The sequence below is a fragment of the Plectropomus leopardus genome, chromosome 4 (genome assembly GCF_008729295.1).
Source record: "Plectropomus leopardus isolate mb chromosome 4, YSFRI_Pleo_2.0, whole genome shotgun sequence".
In the NCBI taxonomy this organism is placed as follows: Eukaryota; Metazoa; Chordata; class Actinopteri; order Perciformes; family Serranidae; genus Plectropomus; species Plectropomus leopardus.
Genome location: NC_056466.1, coordinates 29,079,012 through 29,105,302, shown reverse-complemented (window position 1 = coordinate 29,105,302; position 26,291 = coordinate 29,079,012). Strand labels below are relative to the sequence as shown.

General features: G+C 40.3%; 1 protein-coding gene across 3 annotated transcripts in view; it reads right to left on the bottom strand.

Moving 5' to 3' along the window:
• Positions 1-342: 342 nt before the first annotated feature.
• plppr2b (phospholipid phosphatase related 2b) overlaps positions 343-26,291 on the bottom strand; it is a 59,434-nt gene continuing 33,485 nt past the window's right edge. For 2 of the 3 annotated variants that reach the window (XM_042485512.1, XM_042485513.1), the window contains 5 exons: positions 6,540-6,660; positions 5,872-6,122; positions 4,353-4,529; positions 2,603-2,749; positions 343-1,277 (listed from right to left, as the gene is read on the bottom strand). In XM_042485512.1, the coding sequence (XP_042341446.1) occupies positions 1,245-1,277; positions 2,603-2,749; positions 4,353-4,529; positions 5,872-6,122; positions 6,540-6,660 (729 nt within the window). In that variant the 3' untranslated portion in view covers positions 343-1,244. The remainder of the gene's footprint in view (positions 1,278-2,602; positions 2,750-4,352; positions 4,530-5,871; positions 6,123-6,539; positions 6,661-26,291) is intronic. The other variant, XM_042485514.1, reaches the window with a different exon arrangement.

Sequence of the window (26,291 nt, the reverse complement as noted above, 5' to 3'; positions counted from 1 at the left end):
CTGGGTGGCACCCTATGCGGCTGCCTTTGTTGCGTATAGGAAGATTAGCTACATCTAAATACATTGGTATTTAGATACATTGGAATTTAGATGTAGGTAATTTAAAGAGAAAATAATAACAGTAATGAAAGTGTTAAAGGTGGTATGGGAAAAAGAAAACGTGACATTTACACAAACTAACACTAACAAGGAACTCCACATGGGAATAGGCAGTAAGCCAAATGATAAAACCTTCCAAGTATTCCACAGCATGGATGTAAAACCTACAGAAACACACACACACACACACACACACACACACACACACACACACACACACACACACACACACACACACACACGAATAGCAAGTAGATAAAAGATATTTGGAAAGTTGATGGAAATCTAGTTCAGTTCACCTCAGGGATGAATTAACTGATGCCCCCAAAAGAAACGTGGTATCACAAGCACAGCTCTAGCATGTATAAATCTCTCTTCTTTCACTTCACACAATATACACCAAGAGACTAAACCCACAATCCCCTAAAACAAATAAGATACAACACAGTCTACTGGACGCCGGGTCGGTTCATCTGTGCTATAATTTACAAAGGTGCTTTCCTCTTTGATTACGTCTCTTGTTATTTTCGAGGACAGAAATAAAAATCTGTACCATAATACTAGACGGTACCTGATTACATAAAGGTCTTTGTTTTTAAATCTTGTCCCTTTTTTTCCATTGTATTGTCCTGAGTGTTGCAAAATGGTCTGTTGAGGACAATCCACCGGTGACTGGAATTTTCTTCAATCCCCAAACCAAAGTGTTTTGTCAAGTCATCACCAGCCAACAGTCTTTAGAGTCACTGTTGGGTCTTTGTGGAAAACAGGACAGGGAAATAGGACACAGTATTGCTTCAACAGCTCTGGCTTTGGCGATTCTTTCACACCTGAAAGAAAAAGGAGGCCATCTTGGAGGAAAAACAGGGCAGAACAGGACAGAAAGACATGTTTCCATGTCCTATTGGTCCTTAGCGGATGACAGCTTTCTGCCATGCTTGCCGTGTGCGCGTGTTGCTGTTCTGCCTCCTGTGATTGGTGGAGCGTCAGACCTGCGTGGATTTGACTCGTCTGAGAGGATGTCGTCCAGCGGGGTGGGCGGGGCAGGGCGGGGGGCATTCGGTGGGCAGGTCTAGACTGCGCTGGTGAGGCAACGCCGTGAGGGGAGGAGCACATCGGGAGGGGCGGGGGACGGGATTGGCTGATGGTCATGTGATCTCAGAATACGGTAGCCCTGGAGCCTAACGGGAGGGAAAAGGACAGAGAGGAGGTTAGGGGAGATAGAGACGCAGGGAAGCATAAAACATTGCAAAACATGTGAGAAGTTCAAACCTAAAGGGAACAGAGTGGATAAAGTTTACTTGACTGACACAGTAGGAGACAATAATGCGAAATGATGTCTGGAGATAGAGCGTACACAACAGAGATATCAGACAGAACGATGCATAAATCTAGACACAAAGAAACAACCAAGGCTATCAGTGAGGACATAAAAGAGTCAAAGACAGCCCCATACACATTTAAAAACAAGAATGAAGGTCTACAGCCGTGCTAGGCGCTCTGTGTGGCTGTAATTTAGTACAGTGGTGCTTTGAGCTTAACCGGACAGTTCTCCCTAAAATTTAAAGCACATATTTTCCCCTCATACCTGTTGTGCTATTTATCAGCCCAGATTGTTTTGGTGTGAGTTGCTGGGTGTTGGAGTGTCGGCTGTAGAGATGTCTGCCTTCTCGCTCATATAATGCAACTGGATGGCATTCGACTCAAAGCGCCAAAAATTATACATTTAAAAAACTTAACAGCAATGTCTCTTTAAAGAAATCCTGACCCGTTTACTCAAGATAATCCACAGACCTTATTGTAAGCATTTTCATATGTACAAAAGTATGCGCACCAACTGCATCATCACGCAGAAGGAAGGGTGGATGTGCAGCTAGCTCACCTAGCATCATTAAGCAAGGTGATGGTACATATCAGCTGAGAGACACCACGAACGTTCACATCTCGCACTGTCTCGAACACAAGCTGTTATCCATGAGTAGATGCACGCTTCCCTCTGTGAGGTGATACAGTTCAAAGAAAATAGTGCTGTGGGTTATCTTGAGGAAACATGATTTCTGGAGAGAAACATAGCTGCTGAGTTTTTCATTTTTTTTTTGTTTGTATAGCTGAGGCTGATGGGAATGTAGTTTTCATAGAAAAAATCCATTGGGCAAATTCAAATTCGACCTGATGATGGAGCTAGATTCAAAGTTAAAGGATCACCAAAGCTAATAATAAATCGTCCTGTGAGAAGCATGAATGTGTGTACCTGTCGAAATGTTTTATCTAAAACAAAAATGTGAACTTCATAGTGGCATTAGGGTAAAAGTCGGTTGGATTCATCCTATGGGGAACATGAGCATCCAATTACTGTTGAGATATTTCACTCTGGACCAAAGTAGTGGACTGACTGATCGACATTCCCAGAGCCAGACTGCTAATAAGTATTTGCTCACCTAAAAATACTTTTTAGTTAAAAATCTATTTTATCAGAATTTTTCATAATGTTTTCCCCCACCCTTACCTGGAGGCCACTTAACTTTTCGAGTGGACTCTCCACACGGGGCAGAGTGAGGAGAGGAAGCCCGATCGGGGGCTCTGTGCGCTGTGGAGGTGGAGGAGTCGCCACTGCTCTCTGTGTTTGCTGGAAATTGTTGATCACACATGACACCTGATGGAGAGCACAGAAAAGGAGGTAAAAGAAAAAGGAAGGCAGAGATTCGCTTCACTGCACTGCAGAGATGGACGATTTTCTGGTGCGTAAAATGCCTGGAGTGCACATGGGAACAGATACTGAAGAGGACACTTAAAGTACGAGAGGGGGAGACAGAGATAAAAGAAAGAGGGAGAAAGAATGAAATATGGGAGGAGGCAAGGAAAGAAAGGGTTGAAGCACAGGGAGCACTTTGATCTTTAACGTTAACAGCAACCCTAGAAGTATTTCCAGAAAATTGATTCAGCCCAAGAGGTCCTGAGACCAAATGACACAATTTCAATGTGCCAAATAAAGATTCAGATCAGTCCATTCAAATTCACAGGTGAGAAAGAGTGTGAGAGTCCTCGACCGCCCAGGCAGCACGGCTCTTTCAAACTCGCCTTAATCATCAGTTCATCCTCCCACCATCTCTCCTGCACCCACATCACACCGACACAGCTCTCTATCTACATCCTTGGCTAATGCAATCCTTCCCTTCGCTCTTCATCATACTATCCTGCCATACAAGGGCAACAAGCAGGAACTTACTACATATTTTGCCCAAGGGCTCACTTTATGCTGTTTTACCATCAAAAGAATGTTAGCGTGTAAAAGTTCCTTGTAAAATCCTGATTGACTTTTCCATAGCTGTTATCCCAAATTGAAAAATATCAATTTAACTGAAGCAACATCATTGGTTAGTTGAAATTAAGTAGAGAGAATAAAACCCCTGCTAAACTCCTGCTAAAGCTAACTAGTTGCTAAAGCTAACTAGCTTGCAGAGACTTCAGTGAAATTCATGCCATTTAAATTGCAAATGAATGTTTATAATTCTATATACTCATAAATATAAATATTAACATTAGACAGAAAGGCAGACACCTAGCTAAACAGATACTTATTACTATGAACTACTTATTTTTATTATTATAACTTATTATATTTTTGCAATTATTTTAATCATGTTAAGTATTATTTTTCTTTGTTAAATTTTTCACTTTTTATCTATTTATTCATAATTATTTGTGTGTTTATAAATATTCATACACACCACAGTTACCAATGTTACTTTCTACAAAGAGACAATGTTTTGTTATTCTTGCTATCAGATGGTTGGGGTCTCTCTTTTAGCCCCATGAGCTGATTTAATACTTTAGTAATTTTTGTGTTTCAAATAAAAGATTAATAATGATAATAAAAAAAAACCCAACAACATCAAATGAATTAAAATGGACTAGAATGGTGACAGAACACATTTGTCTTGTAGATAACTGTGTTTTCCCCTCACTTTCCCTGAAGATGATAGACAGGGAGGGTGCAGAATTTGAGGTATTATGCATTATCTCTATGGCACAGTACAACAATCGAACTCAAATTTTGTGTCGTCATTGCTTCTTCTGTAGTTACTGCTTCTCACCTTTGCAGGGCAGCATTCTTTCCTCTACCCCTTTCCATTCATCTATTACTGCAGTGTCTCCCCCTCCTCCTTCCTTTTTTGATCCCTGAAACTCCATCCATCTCATCTTTCCACCCATCTTTCCCTCCCAATATCCGCCTCCCTTCCTCATCTCCTTCTCACCAGGAAGGCAGCGATGGCCCCTCCGGTGACGAACCCAGCCAGGACATCGTTCCAGTGGTTTCTGTGCTCAGTCACCCTCACCACCCCCACCAGCACGGCCAGAGACAGCAGCACCAGGCACAAGGTGGGCTTGGTCAGACGGGTCCCTTTGGTCCGGAACACCAGGGTCACGTACATCTGGAGGACAGAAATATATTTAAAATTAAAACAATGTGAGCTACTGTTGAATCTACAGGTCTTCAGTCAGCCGTCTGAGATCATTCAAATGCTGCTACAGCTTGAATAACTTAGTGGGTTGAATAGCATGAATGATCCACGAGAGGACGCACTCTGCAGTGATTTCAGAGCAGCTGAAGGATTTGATGAGGTACAAAAGAAAGCACCATAAACACTGCCATGTTTGGTGTAATGCTTCTGAAAAACTGACAGGAACATAGCACGCTGTAATTAAAAAGAGAACAAAGGCTCCATGCAGCAGCACTTTGAGCATAATCAATTAGTTCTACTGATGTAATAATAGAGACCCAAATGCACACGTTTTACCCCGAGAAAGGAGGTCATTGTGTTAAGATCAGGTGACGACTACCACAGAGGGAGATTTCATTGTAAAAGTCAGTATGCGCATGAAAGCATATGCTTGTTTCAAGATGTAAGAGGTTTCATCCTTCATTGGAAGAATTTCATTTCTCTCCTCTCTCACTATTTCTCTCTCTTTATCTTTTGCCAGATACTGGCATGTATTTTATTTCGCTTATTGTCAGACTCTATTTTAGACTCTCTTTTAAATAAGTCTGTCTTCCATTTTTGGATTGCTCTGCAGTGCAGGCAGTTTTGAAATAACAACTTTCTCTGCAGGATTCTGCAGGTGTATTGTTCTCTAAGTCCACTTAAATTACAAAACGATCATATTGCATTGTGGGATTTTTGACATTTTATTTTTAGGCTTTTATTTTGGCCTCTATTACAGAGGACAGTTTCAGTGTGAAAGGGAGAAAGAGAGGGAATGGCATACAGCGAAGGGCTGAGGGTGGGATCAAACCCACGGCTGCTGTGGAAACGACATAGCCTTTGTGCATTGGGTGCCCACTATACCAGGTGATACCAGCTGGTAGGTGCCCCTATTTACGATTTTTTTTAAAACTAAATATTTTATTCTAAGATATATAACATCTGGTAGAGTATTTTTTTAAAATACTGTTTTTAGGGCTTTTGCCTTTTTTTTTAATAGGACAGATATTAACCTGAAAGGGGAAGAGAGAAGGGCAGCAAAGGACCAAGCCCGAAACCAAACCTGTGGCTGCTGCGGCGAGGATGCAGCCTCTGCACATGGGGCACCCGCTCTACCAACTTAGCTACTGGGTGCCCCTGACCCAATAAAATTTTGAGCAAATCAAAAGTATGCCTAGTGGCCCACTTGTGTCCACCACAACAGTCAGGCCTATACATACACAACATCATCATATCCCACAACGTCCCAGGTGTATATCCTGTCACCTTTTGCACCCCAAAAGTTCCCTACCACTGTGTAGATGGCTGAATAAAAGCTGAGCGCTGCGTCTTTGGAGGGGAAGGATTTGCGGGCAGACACCACCAGGTACGGGTTTCCTGTGCAGGCTCGGCGCTCTGCGATGTACTGCAGCGGAGACTGGCAGCCCAGAGCTGTGTAGTTTGGCCTGCAGGCGGACAGGAAGTGAGGCGTCTGGTTTCCTGTCACCACCTGACCTGCATTGGCAAAGATGGTGGTGGTGAAGAGGCCGAAGGAGTAGACACCTGTGTAACAAAACAGAGGCCAATTAGAAAAACAAATAGGGTGTGTGTTGGTAAATTTAAATAAGTGAATCAGTGAGACTGGAAACAGGCACCTAAATGGGAGTTAAATGACTACGCTGACTGCAAACTGTGTGGGAGTAAAAGTCCAGACAGACATAGCCTTTTAAGCTTCACAACTCCAGTCCAGCACTTTGAAAGGTCCATAACTTGGATAAATAGAGAGATGATGAAAATGATCACAGGACATCAACAGAACAGAGGAAAGGGCAAATTAGTCCACAGGAGACCCAAAGTAAGGACAAGGGCTCTTTCTGGCCTTTAGATAGAGGAGTGCTGGTGTAAGTCTAAATGAGCCTTGGTCCCAGAGCACAGAGGCTCTATTTAGTCAAAGCTCTGATCTTGAGCACTATGACTGACCCAGAAAGCGTACGATCCTCCGGAGGAGAGGGTTGAAATAACAGCAGTCGGCGGTCACTATGGTCTTCTCCTGAGCTCCCTCCGTCTTCACAAAGAAACTGGTCACTTCCCCAATCAGAATCTGGGACAGAGGGAGAGAAACCACAAACATTTCTTTTTTTAGGCAAACAGAAAGCTAAAACTGCATGCTTAGGGATTGATCAGTTTCACTGAATATTCTGTCAGTTTAATATGGTGCGCAGCAAATTTATTCATGATCGTCCCTCCCCTCAGCCTTGCAATGATTACATTTTTCCTTGGCCAGTCTGCCTTTTACTTCTCTCACCATTTGGCTGATTTTGTGCCGCTTTAGTAAATCCCAACATTAACACCTCCCATTCACTCTCATCAGTGGGAGTTTGTCGACCTCAGTGTCTCATAGACCTTCTATCTCTCCATTTCTCTTTTTTTCTGTGCACATTTACTGCAGTTTCATAAAAACATGACTACACTTTGATTAATAATGTCATGCAGGTCGATACCCTTAAAAGCGAACACTGGCTTTGCCAGACGCTGTAAATCAAACACATCTTTCACAATATATTTGAAATGTATGAATGTTTTACCCCGCCCTGATCACACTTCAATAAAACTTCCATTATATTTTTACTATCATGGCCCTAACACATTTTGAACACCCATTTAAAGAGCACACACCCCGAGCCGCTGGCAGCCGTTTGAAAAGCACTTTTAGGAATTTAAAAACCGAGTCAAATCAGCAGGACATTGATCTCCTCTGACAGGGGAATGAATCAACTAAACACCCGGTAAAACGCTCTCCCGGACACCGTTACACCCTGCATACTGAACCTGTCTGATCAGGGGACCCCTGCTGACAGAAGCACGGATAGATGTAGGTTACATGCTCATGCAATATTCATGGCCAGGAGCGTGGGACGATGCTAATGCATCAAAGCTCACGGTGCACTCGGTGTGACAGATGAAGGCTGAGGTTTACACTAGCACTGATGTTATGGACTCAGAACTACCGACGGGAGGTTCAGAGAGAGTTGTGGGGACTCGCGTGTCAACATAAATTATGTCGTTGGTGTATGACTTGACCTGAGTGCTGTGAAGCTGTGCAGCCCTGAAGTCATGTGTGTTGGTGAAAGAGGTTTAGACGTCATTTCAAGACGTAATGGCTGTGTGCTTATTTTTGCCTCTCACCCTCAAGCTTTCGCATAAATTTACAGTGAAGGCCTCAGAACACCAAGTGCATATTTTTTCCAAAATTGTTGCACTTAAAAAAAACAAACTTCAGATCGTGTCAATCACATTTTCCCATTGACTCTGAAACTCTTTTTTTTTGCATTTCTTGGATCCGACAAAAGCCTTTAGAGAGCTGTCTGACCGAGAAGCAGTGAAGAAAATAAGGCATGACCTGTGGGACGCATCCACAATAGGAGAGAGGAACAGGGCGCACAGTATCATTTCCTAACTCAGATAGCTTACAACAGGTCAGACATCATTACTCAGGTGGATGATAATGATAAGGAGGAAGATATAAAAGAGGATGAGGGCCGCACATTGACAGAGTGACCATGTGGAGACAGAGAGAGTGGGACAGCTCAGACCCTTCAGGTAACCATGGTGCTAAATGTGAGACGTGGGAAGCATATGTGTCTTTCCATTTTGCCTGGTATTAAGTTTTACAACGAGTAAATAAAAAGCAGAGTCAGTGTGCAACGTTTCTGTAATTGTATTTTTTGTGTGATCATGGTTTAAAATAATGCATGAAAAATATGGACTTGGTTAGCAAGGGCCTCATGCCTCAATTCCACACATTGATTTCTCTCTGCGTTTTGGTATATTAAACGGAATACATTTGGGTTCAATGTAAGGACATGTATTTCTTTCTAAATGGATGGAAAAAACCCGACAGAAATAGCTGAAAAGTTAATTTTGAGTGTTTTCCACTGTCCAGCCATGTGGAATATGCACATGGAGCTGTGCAGTGGACAAAACAGGACATGTATTGTGACAGTTAAGTGAGGCTGTTAGGTGTGTTGCCAGTTTTGTGAATATTCTGTTAAAAGCTGTTTGATCCACCATGCATGTAGGCCTACTCTACATGATTCGCAGCGAATGTGCCACTACTACTGTTAGCTCAACATGCCGTCCAACTTTTCACTTAGTAAATAATGTATAAAGCTGTATGACATTCATCAGTCTGGTTACTAATTCCTTTATATGCTAACTTCCTGTGGAACAGTGCATAAGATCTGTCGGAAATCTGCCACAAAAGTTGATTTTTTTTCAATGTACTTGAGGCAAATTCTGCAGCAAAAAGTAACAGCAGTTTGCAAACACATCAGAGATCACAGAGGTTCTCTTTGGAACAAATGCACTTTCAGTTGGCGAGTGTTAACATTTACTACATGTTTTTGTACTCCAGAAAGTCTTACATACGCACTGGATAATTGGCTTTCACAGATTTCTTTTGTGTGTGTGTATACACAGTGGAAAACCGAACCTTCTCAGTTATTAACTAAACAGAGTTTGTTGGGTTTACTGTCATTATGCTAAGTGATGTAAGCACACTTGACGTCTTTGCTAGATGGAGGAGCAGCAGTTGTCCTTGCAGTCCCTGACATGTTGGAAAAACAGCAGCCCAGGGCAAATGTGACAGAAGCAGACCATCACATGACATTGTCGACCATTTGAAGGAGACAACACATTAGTGGTTGATAACCCAACCTAGCCCACACTAACTGCAGTCACCATTTCCTGTTTTATTTTGGTACTCACCTGAGGTGTAGACTCAAGAAACATGACTTGGACTGGAATCAGACTTGTGTCACACATTTAATGACTTTAGACTCTTTAATTACTTGACTTGGACTTTTAAGACCGATAACGTGTGACTTCAGTTGAGCCTTTTGACTTGAAGTACTCAAAACCTCCCCCTAGCCCAAAGATGAAAGAGTATGTTATTGAAATAGTGTGCAGTAAATATATTAATTTTTCTTCATTTCAATAGCATTAATGCTATTCATTTTCTGGAAGTCAACTCTTAATTCCCCAGATCCACTTTGTTTGAACCAATCAGACAGCAACCAATCAATGACCAACTACGTTTGGTTATTGAAAGTCAGTTGGACAAAATAATGCAATAGACACATAAGCCTTCACGTACTCTGTGGTGATTAAAAAAAATAAAATTCAGTATGCAAAATGTATGTGTCAAAAATTTCTGATAGAGACGCAGTAACTACCGACTTTGTTTCAACATGCAAAGTTGTACAAAGATTAGTATGTCAAGGCTAATATTAACATAGTTAGAAAGCTATTGCTTTGCAAACATTGGCTTGCATTTTTACAAACTTGTTATAACAAATTCTAATTTTCAGGCATTTATTTTTTTTGTAAAAAAAAAATACATGATTACTCTGTTGTTAAAACAGCAATATACATTTCATGAATTGTGACTTCTTAAGGACTCAAAATTCAAGGTTTAGGACTAATGACTTGTCAGTCTTGACTTGGGACTTAAGTGCAAAAACTTGAGAGTTACTGACGACTTGCAAAATAATGACTTGGTCCCATCTCTGGTACTTATCTTTGTCTCTCGTTTCATAAACTTCACTCCCCGCCCTGTGTTTACCGTCTGTGTGATTACCTACCCCGCCCGGATCAGCTCCACCTGTCCCTCATTCCCCCTGCCTCCCCCGTGTAAATAGTCTGTGTGATTCTCTTTGTTGTGCCACTTCTTCTTCACTACCCCAGTGTTATTTTACTGAGTTTATTCCTAATGTTATGAGACAGTTCTTCTGTACCTTTGACTAAGATCTTGCCTAGTGTTTTTTGAATAACTTCACATATGTTTTTGGACTGTTACCTCTGTATCAAACCCAATTTTTCTCAAGACTTTAACTTTTATCCTACCTCTGTGAGATGTACATTTGAGTCCTTTCTCTCTTGGTTGCCAATACAGCATGATACAACCTTTCCATTTTGGCTATGTGCATGAGCCAAATTTGACAGTGGGCTTTCTAAGTTAAAAAAAAAAGAGAATGATTCTATGTGACACACTAAAAATTTAACTGATAAAGCACAACAAACCCTCCAAAGAAAAATACCAGAAAAGGGAAAAAAATGTACAAATGTTCTTCAGAAAATGTCATGCTAGATAAAAATCTGCTTGAATATTCTCCTCGCCGAGCACACAAGTTTGACTACGCTTCATTTATTTCTGCAGGGAGGTTTGTGTGTAGGGTCAGACATAAATCAGTGTATTGCTACAGCTGATGGAGGGTTGGTTTCTTGCTGCAGCAGGAACCTTGGCAGCGCTGGTGGACAGCAAAGATTAGACAGCCGGGTCATGTGTAGCACATTTTTACCTCCAGGCTGCACCCACTGCTCATAATGAAAACGACTCTGTACTCCCACCAGTGGAACAAAAAAGACTTAAAGAGATGAATTGGAATCAGATTTTGATGTATGTTTTTGTTATGTGGTAAACAGAGTTCATTATGCTAAAATGAGTATACAACAGCATGGTTTCTGGGAGAGATCTGTGTTCATTCATCGTCTCCTGCAGAGAGTGGGGTGATACCTATAGTGCGAACTTCCTGTTATGCAACAGAGACAGACTTAGTTCGTGACGGCCATATATAAAGCAGGTACTATATATAAATAGCTCTGCTTATCTCAGTTAGTGTGTACAGTTCAGTGGGCTGATGAAACCTGCAGAGCTCTTTAATGGGTCTGCCTGTGCTAATAGAAGTATCGTCTCAATGAGTCTCATTGAAAAAACAACACTGCAAAAAGCAGGTCTTGTAACACTCAGGACTCAGACTTTCACTGCAGCTGTTTCAGAGCTTTGTGCTGCTGGAAACAAAAAAACTTTTATTTCTTCGGACTGGATTTAGGTAAAATTGAATCTGTGGGTTATGCCGGAACACATGTAGTGAGGTGATTATATACTCTGGAAACAAGACCAAGAAAAGGTTCAGACACTGTGAAGAATGTATCATCGCTGTATCTGTACAACCGAAAACTGTGTGGACAAACTTTAACATAAGACTGACGTGTGCTCTCATCTTGGCTCATGTTAGAACTCTGCAGAAACTGTTACTGTCCTGATGTATTTCTGGGAGATGCTCTTGTGAAGTGAGTGTGGGGGAGACGAAGAGGAAGAAGAGTGGAGGAGACAGCAGCGACTGATGGTAGTCAGCTAGCAGCAAAAGGGCAGAAGGCATGAGAGAATTGCAAATGGTGTTGTTGGCAATTAATCAGCATGAAACTGAGATTACGGATGAAAGAAAAGAGGCTGATTGCGGCATAATTAAAACTATCAAAAGGCTCATTCTAAACTTCCTAAACTGACTTCAGCAGCCGACTATGCAGCAGCGGCAGGAACAAGTTTAAGTGGTGTGCATTACATCAGGAACATGCATACAGTTAATGAGCTTTAGAGTTACAGCTATAGTAATCTCAGAAAGGAAGACATTTATGCAGGGTGGCAGGATGTGTAAATGACACAGCTGCTGCAGCCACGGACCTAATTAACACCCACATGTACTAATTAGCTGCTGTACATGAACATCCAATGGCTAAAACATAAATACAGTGATGTTAAAAACGGAATCAAAGAAAGGGAATAAATAGCAAAATCTACATTTGATGACTGGAACAAATTTTTTAGAGTTCATTAACTAAACCAAGGCAGAACAGTTTCATCCAAATCTATATGAAACATTAAAGCTGTAGTAGGTAATTTTTATGAAGATAACTTTTTTGCCATATTTGCTAAAACTGTCATTACATCCAGAAACATGAGACAGATAGTCAGTAAAAAAAACAACAACAAAACAAAACATGTTCCTCTGTCTCCTCATAGTGCTTCCAATAGCATTTGCAAAAATCAACTACCTGTGACAACACAGTCTCACTCATCAAATACCAATGCTTGGGATACTTTAGGTACCCTTCCAGCATCAGTTTTGGATATGCAGGGATGGTGCGTCTATTTGCTTTTGTTACATGCATAACGTCTCTTCAAAATACACTCCTGTTCTCACAGAAAATGTGCAATTTCTGCTCATTAAATGCACTTAGAACATTGGTAAAAAAAAAACTGTACAAAAGTACATGGATAGGTTTAAAGAAAACATAATTGCTTAAAATAACTAGGTATGTTACTAACATTATGTTAGTATACATCATGCAGCATCTCATTAGTGTAGCATGCAACATATACAAACATGCTGTGTCAATTGACTTTTGGTTTCACATGCAAAATGAACTGTGATCTCCTGAGTGGAAGTCCAGAGTTTGTTTGACCCACACACCATCCCTCCCACAGGCTCTATGACTTCTGATCAAGTGGTTGGCAGTGAGACCTGGTTGCACATGGACAAAAACAATCAGAGCTGAGGAATCTCTGTCAATCACAGCTTGAAAACTGTGGTCAAACTGTGAAACTATGCAGTGCGGATTAAATAAGAATTGAGAATCTGTTACTGGATTGCCTATTTCTTGCCTCAAACTTTTTCAGAAACGTATTTTAGTGTACTATGTGGCTCTACAAAGAGAAAGTTTGTGACCCAGCCGCCATGTTTAGCCAAAACCATGCATCACCCACTGACTAGAGCAACCTTCTCATTTTGCACCACTTTTACCGCAGTTCACATGCAGTGATTGACATGATTGACAGCTGCGTTTGAGACTTTTTGGCTCTGACTGGTTGCCATTAGAAGCACTATGAGGAGGCAGAGGAACGTGATTTTTTCCCAAAGACTATCTTTCTCATGTAGTACCGCGTGGATGTAGTGGCAACAAATATAAGTTATTTTCATAAAAGTTGAAACTACAGCTTTCAATGTAAAGTGTGGGCTGAGGATGAAACTGCCCAATCTCTCGTCTTTGCTTGTTACAAGATTGTCAGGTTGCACAGTGACAATAAAATATTTTCAAGAACAAGCTGACTTTCATGCTTTTCACTACATATTTTGGATTCAACAGCGTGGAGCCTGAGTTCCTTGATGATTCCTTGAAGGCAACATCAAACCAAAAGAATAAAACTCAAGAGAGACTGAAGGGCATGTGGGAACACAGAGAGAGAGGCGTTTGTAATGTGCATATCTGAACATTACTTAATAATATAGAATTTCCTGGTGTTGGCCCTGACTTGTTGAAACATGCATTTGAGGTTTTGCATTGAAATGAATAATTCATTTGGTTTTAGAGCTTGTGTTGTATCATATAAAGCTACAGATAATAACATTGGGCACTGAATCATCTAGTTATTTGCTCTCTGGCATGGTCTCCCGCTGTGATGGCCGGTGAAGTCTAAGCCCCCATTAGGGGAAGAAGTTGCCATATCCACTCCTTTACCATTCGCTCAATTACTTTTTTTCCCTACTACGCCCAAGCTAATGTGTTCACATCAGCATTTGATGGTGATGGGCTCCCGCTGAGTTGTTATATGCAACATTTCTCCCATAGCCATGTATTTAAAAGTATCTCATGTCAATACTAATCCTTTTTCGTACTGATCTCACTAAAAGGTTACTTCCTGCTGCTCTAATTTAATCACAATAAAAGGTCTGTGATAAAAAAGAAATATAAAATGTATTGATAGCACTGGGCTTTGAAGTAACCTCCGTTCTCTCCAGCAGCTTGTGAATTCAGAAATCTCTGTGCAGTGATCAATATTCATGCAAAAAATACACAAAGGCTACAATTGTTTGGTCTTTCACTAAATGCAAAGCTTGCAGATGATAACAGACGTTTTCATGGCTGCTCTGCACATTATTTGATGTCTAAGTGCCTGTCAGGATTGGAAGCTCACAAGTTTTCATGTTCAGCCGCTGGAGTTCTCTACGAAACCACTGCCATGCACTCATGATGTTCATACACCCTTCTATATGTCCCTTGAGTTTTCATAGTGAAGTTTAACAAAAATCAAAAGCATCTATGGAATGTGATCTCTATTAGTATACTTTTTAAATTGAACTGGTGAACATAGTGATGCATTTAGCAGCTAAAGTGAGAGATATTTGCCCTCAGAATTGGTGAAGACCAAAACAGAGCTAAAAGGAGAATTTTGGAGTTACATTCGTCAGGTGGGCAGAAACATGACTGCAAATGATTGCTAATAAATAGGCAACTATTAAAAGTTACAGTTTACCCCATATTCTTCCTCTCACCTGTAGAGCTGTTCTTCAGTCTACATTGTTTTGGTGTCCGAGTGTCGGAGAAATGTGTATCTACTCATGAACGAGAATCTCTAATTGAATGACACTTGCACTGTCATGAGCTGGGGCATGATGTCGGTGGACCAAAATGCAGGCAACTGCACAAAGAAGATAAAGACTTGATTAATTTTAGTTATTTTTAAGAAAAGATGTAAAACAAAGCAGTGATCTATCATTCTGAGAGGTATAGAGGTTTTTTTAAACCGACATGGCTCAGTTCAACATTTTGTTTCAAAACAAAACTCCTTGTCTCGTCTCTGAGATGATTTTGACATCAGTTGATTTGCAACCAGTACTCTTCATAGTGATGTTTGTTCAAACAGAGAGAAGTCTCATCTGTCACTGGCTTTAAATGAATGCCTCTGTCTGAATGCAGACAGATAAAAGGGTGTGCCCATGTCCTAGCCTCTGTCACTGAAGGAATGTTTAAAATATAAAAACATAAATATAAAAAATTCTTCTGATTAATTTATAATCAGAATTTTTGTGTTGTGCAGGAACACAGGAGGGAAAAACTGTGAATTGAAAGCTAAAAACCCCAAATCTTTTTAATAATAAGCTGACTAAGTGAAAACAAAGACAGACCTACAAATAAAGGCAACATGAGTCATACACTTAAACAAGTTTGCTCTAAAGTCAGAAGAAATCAGGACACAGCAGACTGTGACAGCAAGATATAAACATAAACGGAGTCTTTTTCGGCTGATCTGTATCGTTAGCTAGCTCAACAGTGCTAAGTGAGCTCAGGAGACGCACACTTCTGTGCAGTGATACAGTTGTACAATACAGTGTAATTCAGTAGAAAGAAAATAGTTCCTACATGAAACTGCTCACAACAATGTCTGTGGATTGTCATGACTAACTGGGTCATGATTTTTGGAAAGAGACGTTTCTGTTGAGTTTTTCAAATATATGTATATATTGTTTTTGGCACTTTGAGTGCCACAAGCTGAGTGCTATCTAGTTGTGTTACATTGGAGAGAAGGCATACTACTGCCGTTATCACACCAAAACAATCTAGACTGATATAAAGCACTTTTCCTGTGAACTCTCCCCCTCACCATAACAGTTTTGGTGGCCAAAGAAATGCATTAATGCAGGTGTAATGCAGTGCAATGTGCCATCTACACTGTTTTTTTTTTTTTTTTTTTAAAAATACATCAATGTCAGTTTTGGTTATGTTAATTTTTAATGTTTTTAATGTTTTTTATGTTAATTTTTTAATTTTTTAAAATGTTAAATTACAGTTTAAATTGTTTTGTTGTTTTGGGACAATTTATGGCATTAAGACAGCGTAATCACAGAGTGAAAACTATACTGAAAATCATAAAATGTGCTGTAATGGTATGTACTTAATAAAAAAGTAACTATTTTCTATCACAGAGTGAAAACTGTATCGAAAGTCAAACATCACATTAAGATGCCGCCTTGCTAGGTCAAAATTATTAATGTAAAAATTATGAAGTAATTGTGGCCAGGACCTAATAAGGATAAATGAATGAAAAATAAAAATGAAAAAAGATACCAAGCAGTGCGGCTCTCTGGGTGCCTGCTTCTGTTAAGACTACAGTTTCTTTCATCAGACCTTTTCTCAAACTGCAGGGGACATGAGCAACAATAACTGCCATTTCACATTTACAAGACAGCACCTGCAGTCCATAAATGTCATTATCTTTCTGTCAGTGTTTTCTAAATTGAAATTCAATGCACCAAATTTGGCAACGAGCAAAGACAGATCTATAGCATACAAAAAAATGGTCATATGCAATAATAAAAAGTTAACAAGAAAAACAAGGTTTGAGGTTGTGAGCATGTGTGAGACACTGAAGAATTATTCAGACACGAGAATCCGTAAAAAAAATTGGGGAGAGATTGGAAAACAAGTCACAATTTTGAGGAAGGAGATGAGATGGGCCGATATTCAGTGACCCTGAAACACAAAACACAACAGATTTCCTCTGCTTCTAGAGTAATAGGCAGCCTCTAATGGAGGGGAGGATGGTAATTTGAGAGTATTTTTGCGGTTCAGAGTAGTGCAGATGGGGACTGTCTGTGTGCCAGCATGTAGCCCGCACTGCTGGAATATACTCGCCTGCCCATGCTGAGTTGTTTGCTGCCATTCCTTTGTATTTCATTAAACCACATCATTCAGACTGCGGATATTACTTTTAAAACATTGTATTGTCTAACTTTTGTCACAACAAAAACCCAGAATAACCACCTCACGGTTGCATACCTTAACAAACCAGGCAATTTGTAGTTGCAGTGTTTGTCCAGACACATATGAAGCCATGAAAGTAGAAAATGCTTCAGATATGGATGTTGCTAGAAAAGAAGCAACTTACTTTAAACATGGATGCTTCACTCACAATTTCTAACCGGGCAGCACAGAAGATTCAAACAGATGCTTTGATTGCTAAATTCGAATCAGCTCATTCTTGAGTACAAGTAGACATTTGTGCCAAATTCGAAAAAAAATCCCTCAAGGCGTTCTTGAGATACTGCATTCATGAGAATGAGACAGGAACAAGGTCACAGTGACCTTGACCCCTCACCAACCAAATTCTAATCACGTTCTTGTTGAGTCTAAATGAATGTTTGTAATAAATTTTAAGAAATTTCCTTAGGATATTTTTGAGACATCCCATTCCCGAGAGTAGGAAATATGGACAACTCAAAAACACACTGCTTGATACAACCTGTATTTCCATTAATTGGTAGCCACCTCTAGCGGCTGCATTAACTTAGGCGGGAGCAAAAGAGGAATCCAGATGACACGATACAAAGCCCGCACGAGGAGGAGATTGGGGCAGATGGCCAGGTAAAACAAATACAGGACATTCACCAAGGACATTGCTGTTTGTGTCCCATGTTAAATTAAGAGTCAACATTACCTTATTTTAGCTACAGTTAGTTAACATAATGCACTTAACTTGTATCACATATGTAACATACTTCTCTTGAGTTATGTATGTGAACTAAGTTACATACAAACATACTCATGTTAACCCCAAGGTTTTTGGAAACCTAACCGTGTAGGTTTGCTATCTTCATCTTAGTAAAGTAGTAAAAGTACAACCTTGCCAAAACGTGAGTATATGCACCTGCACTGGCACTCTCCATATACATTGTTCTGGGAGACCCAATTGGCAAACTACCCCTTCTGTTGTTTAGGTATACGGACGTGCTGCAAAAAAACATCATTGAAGCCACCATCTAAATAAATGTAAATCTGTAGTTTTCTGTAGCTGACTTTCATCCCTCTGGTGCTTCTCTCCCCTTAGTTAATTAAGTGTCAGTTATACCACGGGATACTGGAATTAAATCAACATACAACTAACAATAATGCAGCTGTCTCTCCTTTCAAACAAGAGCTTTTTAGAAAATAGTTACTTAAAATGGGTTGTGATCCCAGTTGTCTTTAAATTCCCTGATAAACACAAAAAAAAAACATTCGCCACCAGATTGTGAATTAAATCACTGAAAAGTTAAATGTTTCTGGCTGACACGAGGATACTTAGGGAAACAAAAATGCATCCAATTTCCAAAAATGAGAAGACAAAGTGCTGTGATAGTATCACAGCAGCCAGAGAAATATGTTTTCCCAACATCCGAGGCAGGTATGAGAGGCATGCCTCAAGTTTGAGTGGAAGGTAAAGTTTTATACTCTGCTGGAAATCAACTGGAACCAAGGTGAAAATCACTTGGCAGCCAATTAGTTTTGAGCAGATGTTGACTGTGTTCTAGAGGCAATCTATGTTTTCCGGGCCGCATTTATTTTACCCTCGAATAGTCAGAGGGATGAAGAAAGATCTCGGCTAGTCAGAGGAGATGGTGTGATTAAGATACAGGCAGGTGTTTGTGTGTATACACCTGAGGAGAGAGAGAGGAGACAAAGAGATGATGGAGAACAGAAAATGAGGTGGGAGAGAAAATGGAGGAGTTGATGAAAATGACAAAAAAAAAGTAGAATAAGAAAAAGGGCACAGAACAAGTGACACAAACTGCCTCAGAGAGCCGAGATCACTCATTTGTTGAGAAAGTCGACGCACATGCTTATGCACAAACTTGTGTGTACATAAGCAGTTAGTGAGAGTTTTTTTTTGCCAAGACGCCAGCAACTCTGGAGTTTCTCCAACTCTGACAACTGTATAGATAAGTTGAAAGGATGAGGGGTGGCACAGAAGAAGAAACGAGCATGAACGCGTTTCTGGGAGAGTGATGGGAAAAACTCCAGAGTCTGAGCGCAACTTAATTGGCTTTCTTTGATTTTCTACCGATTGTAACACGGTGACAGTTGATTGTATGCTCTTTTTGCTGTTTCACTCCAAACAAGTGTGTGTATGTGTGTGTGTGTGTGTGTGTATGTGTGTGTGTGTAGATGATGAAGTGTGCAGTCTTGCTTGACAAAAGATGACATCAAGGATCAAAAGGAGAAAACCGTAAAAAAGGAAAAAGATGAAAAGGTGATAGTAACATACAAGGGCACATCAGGAGAACTACAGTCGGCTGAAAACCTCATTTTCCAAGAATGCGCAGTGAGACAATAAGCTCGACTGTATGGACAGAAACTGTAAAAGGGTGGAATTTTTCTTTTTTACTATAGATGTATCCTGGATGTTCATTCAAGCATCACTTTAAATGTATAGCTCCTCCACAAAGAAAAACACAAGTGGCTTCTTAAAAAGACATCAAATCAAACACAAGGACATATTCAAGTTTACCTAGCACTGGGATGTATACGGGTGAAACAGACAAACATGAGGATAAAACACACCGTGTGCTGTGAGTAATACTAACCGCAGTGGAAATAGGAACAAGTGACGCACCATTAAAAACCGTTTTGATGTTGCATATGAAAAGCAGCTTTGACTTAAGGGGACACTTCACTCATAAATCAAAAATACATCTTTTTCCTCCTACCTGTTGTGCTACTAAGCAGTCTAGATAGTTTTGGTGTGAGTTGCTGAGTGTTGGAGATATCGGTTGTGGAGATGTCTGTTTTCTTTGAATATAATAGAACTAGATGTCACTTGGTTTGTGGTACTCAAAGCGCCAAAAAATACATTTTCAGTGTCATGTAGAAACTAGGGACTACCAAATCCTGATCCGATACTTCTATTTCTCAAGCTAATACAGCTGCACAGTGCTTACTTTAAGTGCATTCAAGTTACTAAAATCAATCAAATGTACATGCTTGACAACTGAGAAGCTCTACAATGCCTTAAGAAGAAAAATCCCTGCATATCAGCTGTTCCTTTATGTTTATTTATTTAAATGTTTTAAGTTAACAAAGTATAAAACACCCTCCCTTCAGTCTTTTAAGGTCTTGTGGCTGTCTTCAGTGAATTTCTATCCTACAGCGTTTGTTGCTTTAGTGCAGCCTTTTGTTACAGGAATAAACTGTATTCCATTGAGTGTTTCCTTACGTCATCTGTACATGATCTATAATATATATGTATTTGCCTCCTCTTATTTGCCTTATTTTGGGGCTTTTGTTGCACTTACAGTGGCGTGATGAGTATTACAGTCCACTATCTGTCTCTCCTCCACTGGCAGAAAAACACCATGAGCCAGAGACGACAGTAAAGTGCAAGAGAGACTCGTACCGAACTAAAATACGTGCTCCTAACTTTGATAAAATAACATAACAAAAACTGCGTTTTGCTGACATTTCTATCTGGCGGGTGCCTCAATTGGCCCCGATACTTTGAGATTGGATCGGTACATTCCTTGTAGGAACTATTTTGTTCTGAAACTACAACTACAACAGTAACACCCTGTAGAAGGAAGCATGCATCTACTCATGGACAAGAGGCTCGTGACAGTACGAAATGTAAACCTTTGCCAGCTCCCTCATTTACTTCTGCATAGTGATAGGGTTGGCGGGTGTAGTTTGGTAGAGAGAAAATAGTTCCTACATGAAATTGCTCACAACAATGGAGTGGGGTAAAAAAATTGGGCATGCTTGTATAATGAACCGAAATGAATGTCATCTGTCTATTTCTGTAAAATCAAATAAAACACCAATAAAATAAAATAAAATAAAATGCTTTGAGCACCACAAGCCAGTGCCATGTAGTTCCATTATACTGGAGAAAAGGCAGACATCTCTACAGATATCTCCAACACATATGTGTTTGGAATCTATTAAAATCAACGGCTTGGGGATATTGTGAGAAAACTCTCAATTTAGCCATGCATTTACACCATGAACTGCTGCAAGGTGAATCACATCTGACGCAGTGTTAAATTCTTATGTGTTTTCATGTGTGTCATGTCTTATGCACCTTCTAAAAATGACAAAAATGCTGACTGAAAGCAGCTCTATTCATTGTGAAAAGAAAAATGCATAAACCTTCATTAGGATTACACCATGTCTACATAAAGCTTCTGCAAATATCACATGATATTTGTTGACATTGCGAGCCCAGTGCTCTACTTTAAACACACACACACACGTACGCAGGCAGCCTTCTCACACACCGCCGATGGTAACCATGACAATTTAGCTGCTTCAGCTTCATCATCACCCACACTCTCTCCATCCATATCCTTTTCTCTGTCTCACCCTGCTTTTATTCTGTGTTTAGTTCATGGCCCAGCAGCTTTTCCAGGTCTTTGTAGAGGAGAAACTAGGCTACAGAAACATTTCCCTTTTTTCACTGTTCATTTCTCAATGTTTTTTCTTTCTTGATTCCAATATAAAATGTCCTTTCTTTCCTGCTTGTGCACTCTCTTTGTACTTATTAAGGTTTGTAGCATGACCCCGTTAGTCCTCTCCTCTCCCTGCTTTTTCTCTATTTTTTCATGTCTCTTTGCATTTTCCTCTTTTTACTTGACTCTCTCCCTCTCTATCCTTACTCCGTCTCTCTCTCCGCCTCCTCATATTCTTCTCTTCCTACTATAAAGTTCCTTTCGATCTGCCTCTTTGTCAGAAGAAACAGAGGGATCCTAGATCAGTGTGGGAAGAGACCTTGCAGCTAATCTACCACAGTGTGAGTATGAGTGTATTGCTGGATTAGGGTTCTCATCTCTGGGCTTGAGCATTTCTTACAGGCTATCTCAGTGGGAGCGGATGGCTGGTCAGGCGTATCAACATGGGGCTACATGGCCTGCTGTCTTCATCTCTCAATCCTCTATCCAGTGTGATTGGCAGTGACAGGATAAAGCCGTGATTATCCCTTATTATCCTTGCCCTTTTTTCACTGCTACGTCTCATAAGCACGACTGCTGACGCGCTGATCTGTCTTTCTGCCCCTCTCTCTGTCTCTGTCTCTCCTTTGCACATATAAACACTCATGAAGACATGAACAGTGCAAGGATGGACAGGCACACAGATGGTGATGGTCAATGGCAGAACAGATTATACCAAATATGGCATTTTAGTTAGGACGGGTATTAAATTAGCTTATAATATTAGTACATTGCTGCCAGCAATCATGAGTCACATTTTCAAAGTTCTCATTTAAGAAACTTCTGTCATAGTCAACAAGAACAACTTAAAACCTAATATAGTTAGTTTATAGTTAGTTCCATTAGTTTTGCTCACAGACTGTATATAAAGATGGACGATGCATCCCCACTTAGGTCCCATACACTTAAGTGAGGCTAAAATATCTGAGATGCGGGTGCTGCCATCAAAACACCCGTCCAACCAACCGCGAACAGCTCCATTGAATAGGAGCACATGGATTGGCTGTTGCAGCTGTCAATCATGGCGGAAAATCCCCTTTTTGCATAATTCAATAACTTATTAAAACCGAACTAATAAAAACACTCATTTGAACAAACATCAGAGAGATGAGAAGTACCTTCAATGACAGAAACCGTCTTTGGGAAAAATTTATTTGGCGTGTTCTTTAAGTTTTTAGTTTAGCTGATTCACTAACATGGAGGGGCAAGCTTTATAACCTATACTGCAGTCAGTCATCAGGGGGCAAGCAAGACTGAAAAGCTACGCCTTGGGAGAACTGTCATGTTGTCCGTCTTTATATACAATTGATGGTTTTGCCTGTTTCCTGTCACTAACCTCAGTTTCAGACCCTGCCATTCCCTCACCCTTGTTCTTAGCTCTTCCCGCTGTTCCCCAGTCATCTGATCTTCCCTTGTCCACAGTTCACACCTGCACCTCGTTCCCATCATCTGCATCTGTACGAGCCACTTTCTCTCTGCTACTTGTCCCTTTTGTCTTGTTTTGAGTACCTTATCAAACTTCCCGACTGTACTTTTACTTTGATTTTAATTCAACCAGTCCCACCCCTTTGTTGTTAGCTGTTGCTACTCTGTCAAGCTGTCAGAGCTAGCATGGAGCCCACACTGTCAATAACTGCACTCTCTAAATATCTATTATTGAATTTTACTGAAAAATGAAAGAGCGCCGACAGAATAATGCACTATATGCATTTTAAGGATATATCTAGGATTTCAAATTGACTCAGCAATGAATAAAGGTTAAAAAGATAGTTAAAAAATAAAGGGCAACCATATTTCTGTAAAGCAAAGCTGGTCTTCATTTAGCATTTATACCAGTGCACCTTCCATAGCTGGTACAGAGGTGCTAGTTAATGCTATATCAGCTACGGTTAGGGACGCAGGTTGTTGCAACCATCTAATTGGACTTACTTAAACGTAAATCTCTTGTCAACGTCTCCAGGTGGTGAGTATCAGTATAGTATCAGTATCATGTGCCTCAGACACAGTGTTAAACCAAGACTAGCTTGGAATCCATAATATCAGCCTGAAAATGAAGAAAGTCTGAAAAGATCGCATTAGAGTATATGGACCACATTAAACACATCATAGGATGTAATTATATTTGTGCACGAAACACAGCTAAGTTACTTCACTAGCTGGTAATGATTGCGAAAGACAAGCGATGTAGTTCATAGCGAAGTTCGAACAAAACCAAATGGTAATATGATGAACTCTGAGTTTCTTGATTCGCAAAATTATCTTTTAAATTGACGGACATCATACATGTATTTCATGGCACCATTTAAAAAGGATCTAAATTATTTGACTCTCAGTGTTGACTGCAGTACATATTTCTTTTGAAATAAGGTCCCATGGGGGACACAGGAAGAGAGGGACTCTGTGAAGACGAGTTGTCATGTCCTTAGGATTGTTGTAGTCTGTTTTCTGTATTATTTTGTTTCTTTGCCCTTTTGTCTTTTCCCACCTGTTTTCCTTCATACCTGTATTTCATTAGTTGATTAGTCCCTTGTGTATTTACTTTGCATGCTTTCTTTTTGCCAGCTGTCAGATCATCTGCATTTGCTGCCATTGTCCCTTGCGCCATCCCGGCTTGTTCCTTGTTTAGTTTTTGTGTTTTTTTCCTTGTACTCAGATTTTGTTTTAGCCTGTTTCTTCAGTTTTTGTTGCCTGCCTGTTTTTGTTCTCACCAGCTTTGACATAAAAGCTCGCCTTTTGTTCAATCATCCTGCCTGCCTCATGTTCTGCACTTGAGTCCCCCTCTTTGAGCTTTTAACGGTGACAGGAACGCCGTTGATGCATTTTTCAGAGATCAACAAGTCGATCAAAAGCGGTTATGGCCTGTCCTGTTTCAAATATTTCAGCAGAGGAAGTACCTTTTATCTTTAAATTCTGATGGCAAAAACGCCAACACTCATTTTCACATATTGACGCGGCGGCATCACAGCTCATCTGTGCACGCTGCAGTCTGTTTACATCATGAAGGATCGTCCTAAGGCTTAACAATACGCAAACCAAGGGCCAATTTGCATATGGGCATTGGACATTTTTGTGTGTAAGAAATTTGTCTGTGTGCGTGTGTACACTTTCCCAGCTTGTGCAATAACACACAAGGCCGATGACAATTGCAATCAACTTGAAAATGTCAGAGGAAAAAGGATGATTGCAGGAGTGCCGCTTGAGATTTCCTGTTTTCAACATCTATGCCGACTCTTCCTTCGGTCTTTCTTCACGCTGCGTACATGGCATTGTGCGATTGTACGTCTGTGCATGTTGGCATGCGCGTGCGCACATTTCTATTGGGTTGCTCGTCAAAGATGACAACTCTGATTACAATAACAAAAGAAGGTAAATATAGAATAGAGAAAGGCGAAAATGAGAACAGGAAAGACCTGGATTTTGTGAACAACATAGTTTGTTGAGCATTAGCATAACAATGGAGCAGTCAGGGAGCATGATGGAAGCCATCTTAATTCAGGGGAACTGTACTGTAGCACGGCGCACCTACAAACTCCCACCACCAATCATATGTGTCACCCTCAAACACCCCGGCGGGGAGTAGCAGGAAAACAATTTCCACATCTGAGTGTTTATGACACACAGAGAGGGAGAGAGGAACTGCAGTGTGGCTGGCTGCAGTTACATTTGACATTTCCATCTTATTTCTGAGATCCAATCAAGAAGATTGGATTTTGCGAATTTGCATGTTACCACAGCTGGAAGAGGAGTCTTGTGGTTAGAGAGGCGGTGACACTGAATTTATAATAGCTCAATTTGGATTGAAATAAATTGACTTCAATGAAATGGCCAGATTAAGCAGAGGGGAAGAAGGAAGGAGACTTGACATGTGAATTCACACCTTTGACCTCCAGCAACAAGTTGATCTCAGAGGAAACCGAGAGAACTAGAGAGTCCGTAATGGAGGAAGCTATCATATCAGCTGTGCCACACAATTTAATTCTCTATAGCTCTGCTCTATTATTATCATTATTTTGACAAAAATGGAGCTAACCACAGCTGATGGTAGCCACTAAAACCCTCCAGCACTGTCGATTTTGTGACGATGCACAAAGGAATTTTTCAGAGTAAATGTGGTGTAAAGTGGTATTTCTCCTTCAGCTGAGTGGGTCAATAATTTGTGATTTCACATGTCGTTTTGTGAAGATTTCTTTTTCCAAGAATGCCTTTCAGCAATACTTCAAGAGGAAGTATTAAAATGTGAGTTTTACAGGTAAGTAAAAGCAACAGTGATGTTACTGACAAAGCAACACACTGAAATTAAGTCCCTTGAAACATCTTGTGGCCTTTTTGCCGTTTTCTATTTCAGCCACTGTTAGTAAAGAACCTGATATGTCTACCTTTTCTTTTTCAGTGGATTTCTACCAGAATGATTGTTGACATGTGGTCTACAGCAGCCTCACTCTTCATAGGAAAAGAAAGTGAGGTTTGCTGTTAATGTCTCTGATAGACTGTTTTGGGAGCGTATTGCCGTAATCGCATAACTTTTGTCTGTAATGCAGTAATGTAAGACATTACTATTCTAAATCCAATAATCCCATTATGGTCACTAATAGAACACATATCTTTGTTATTGTTGTTACTTGCGTTGCATAAATAAATTCTTCAAATAATCTGCATTTTGGGCACAAAAAACAACAACAGCCATGCCAATGTGTCCACGGAGAGGCTCGTCAGCCTGGGCGGTCTGTGCAGACTTTTGTGTGGAGGATCAGGTTGTCTGACAACTGACAATCTCCTTCGAATGAGGTATAACCACTGCTTTAACTCAATTCAATTC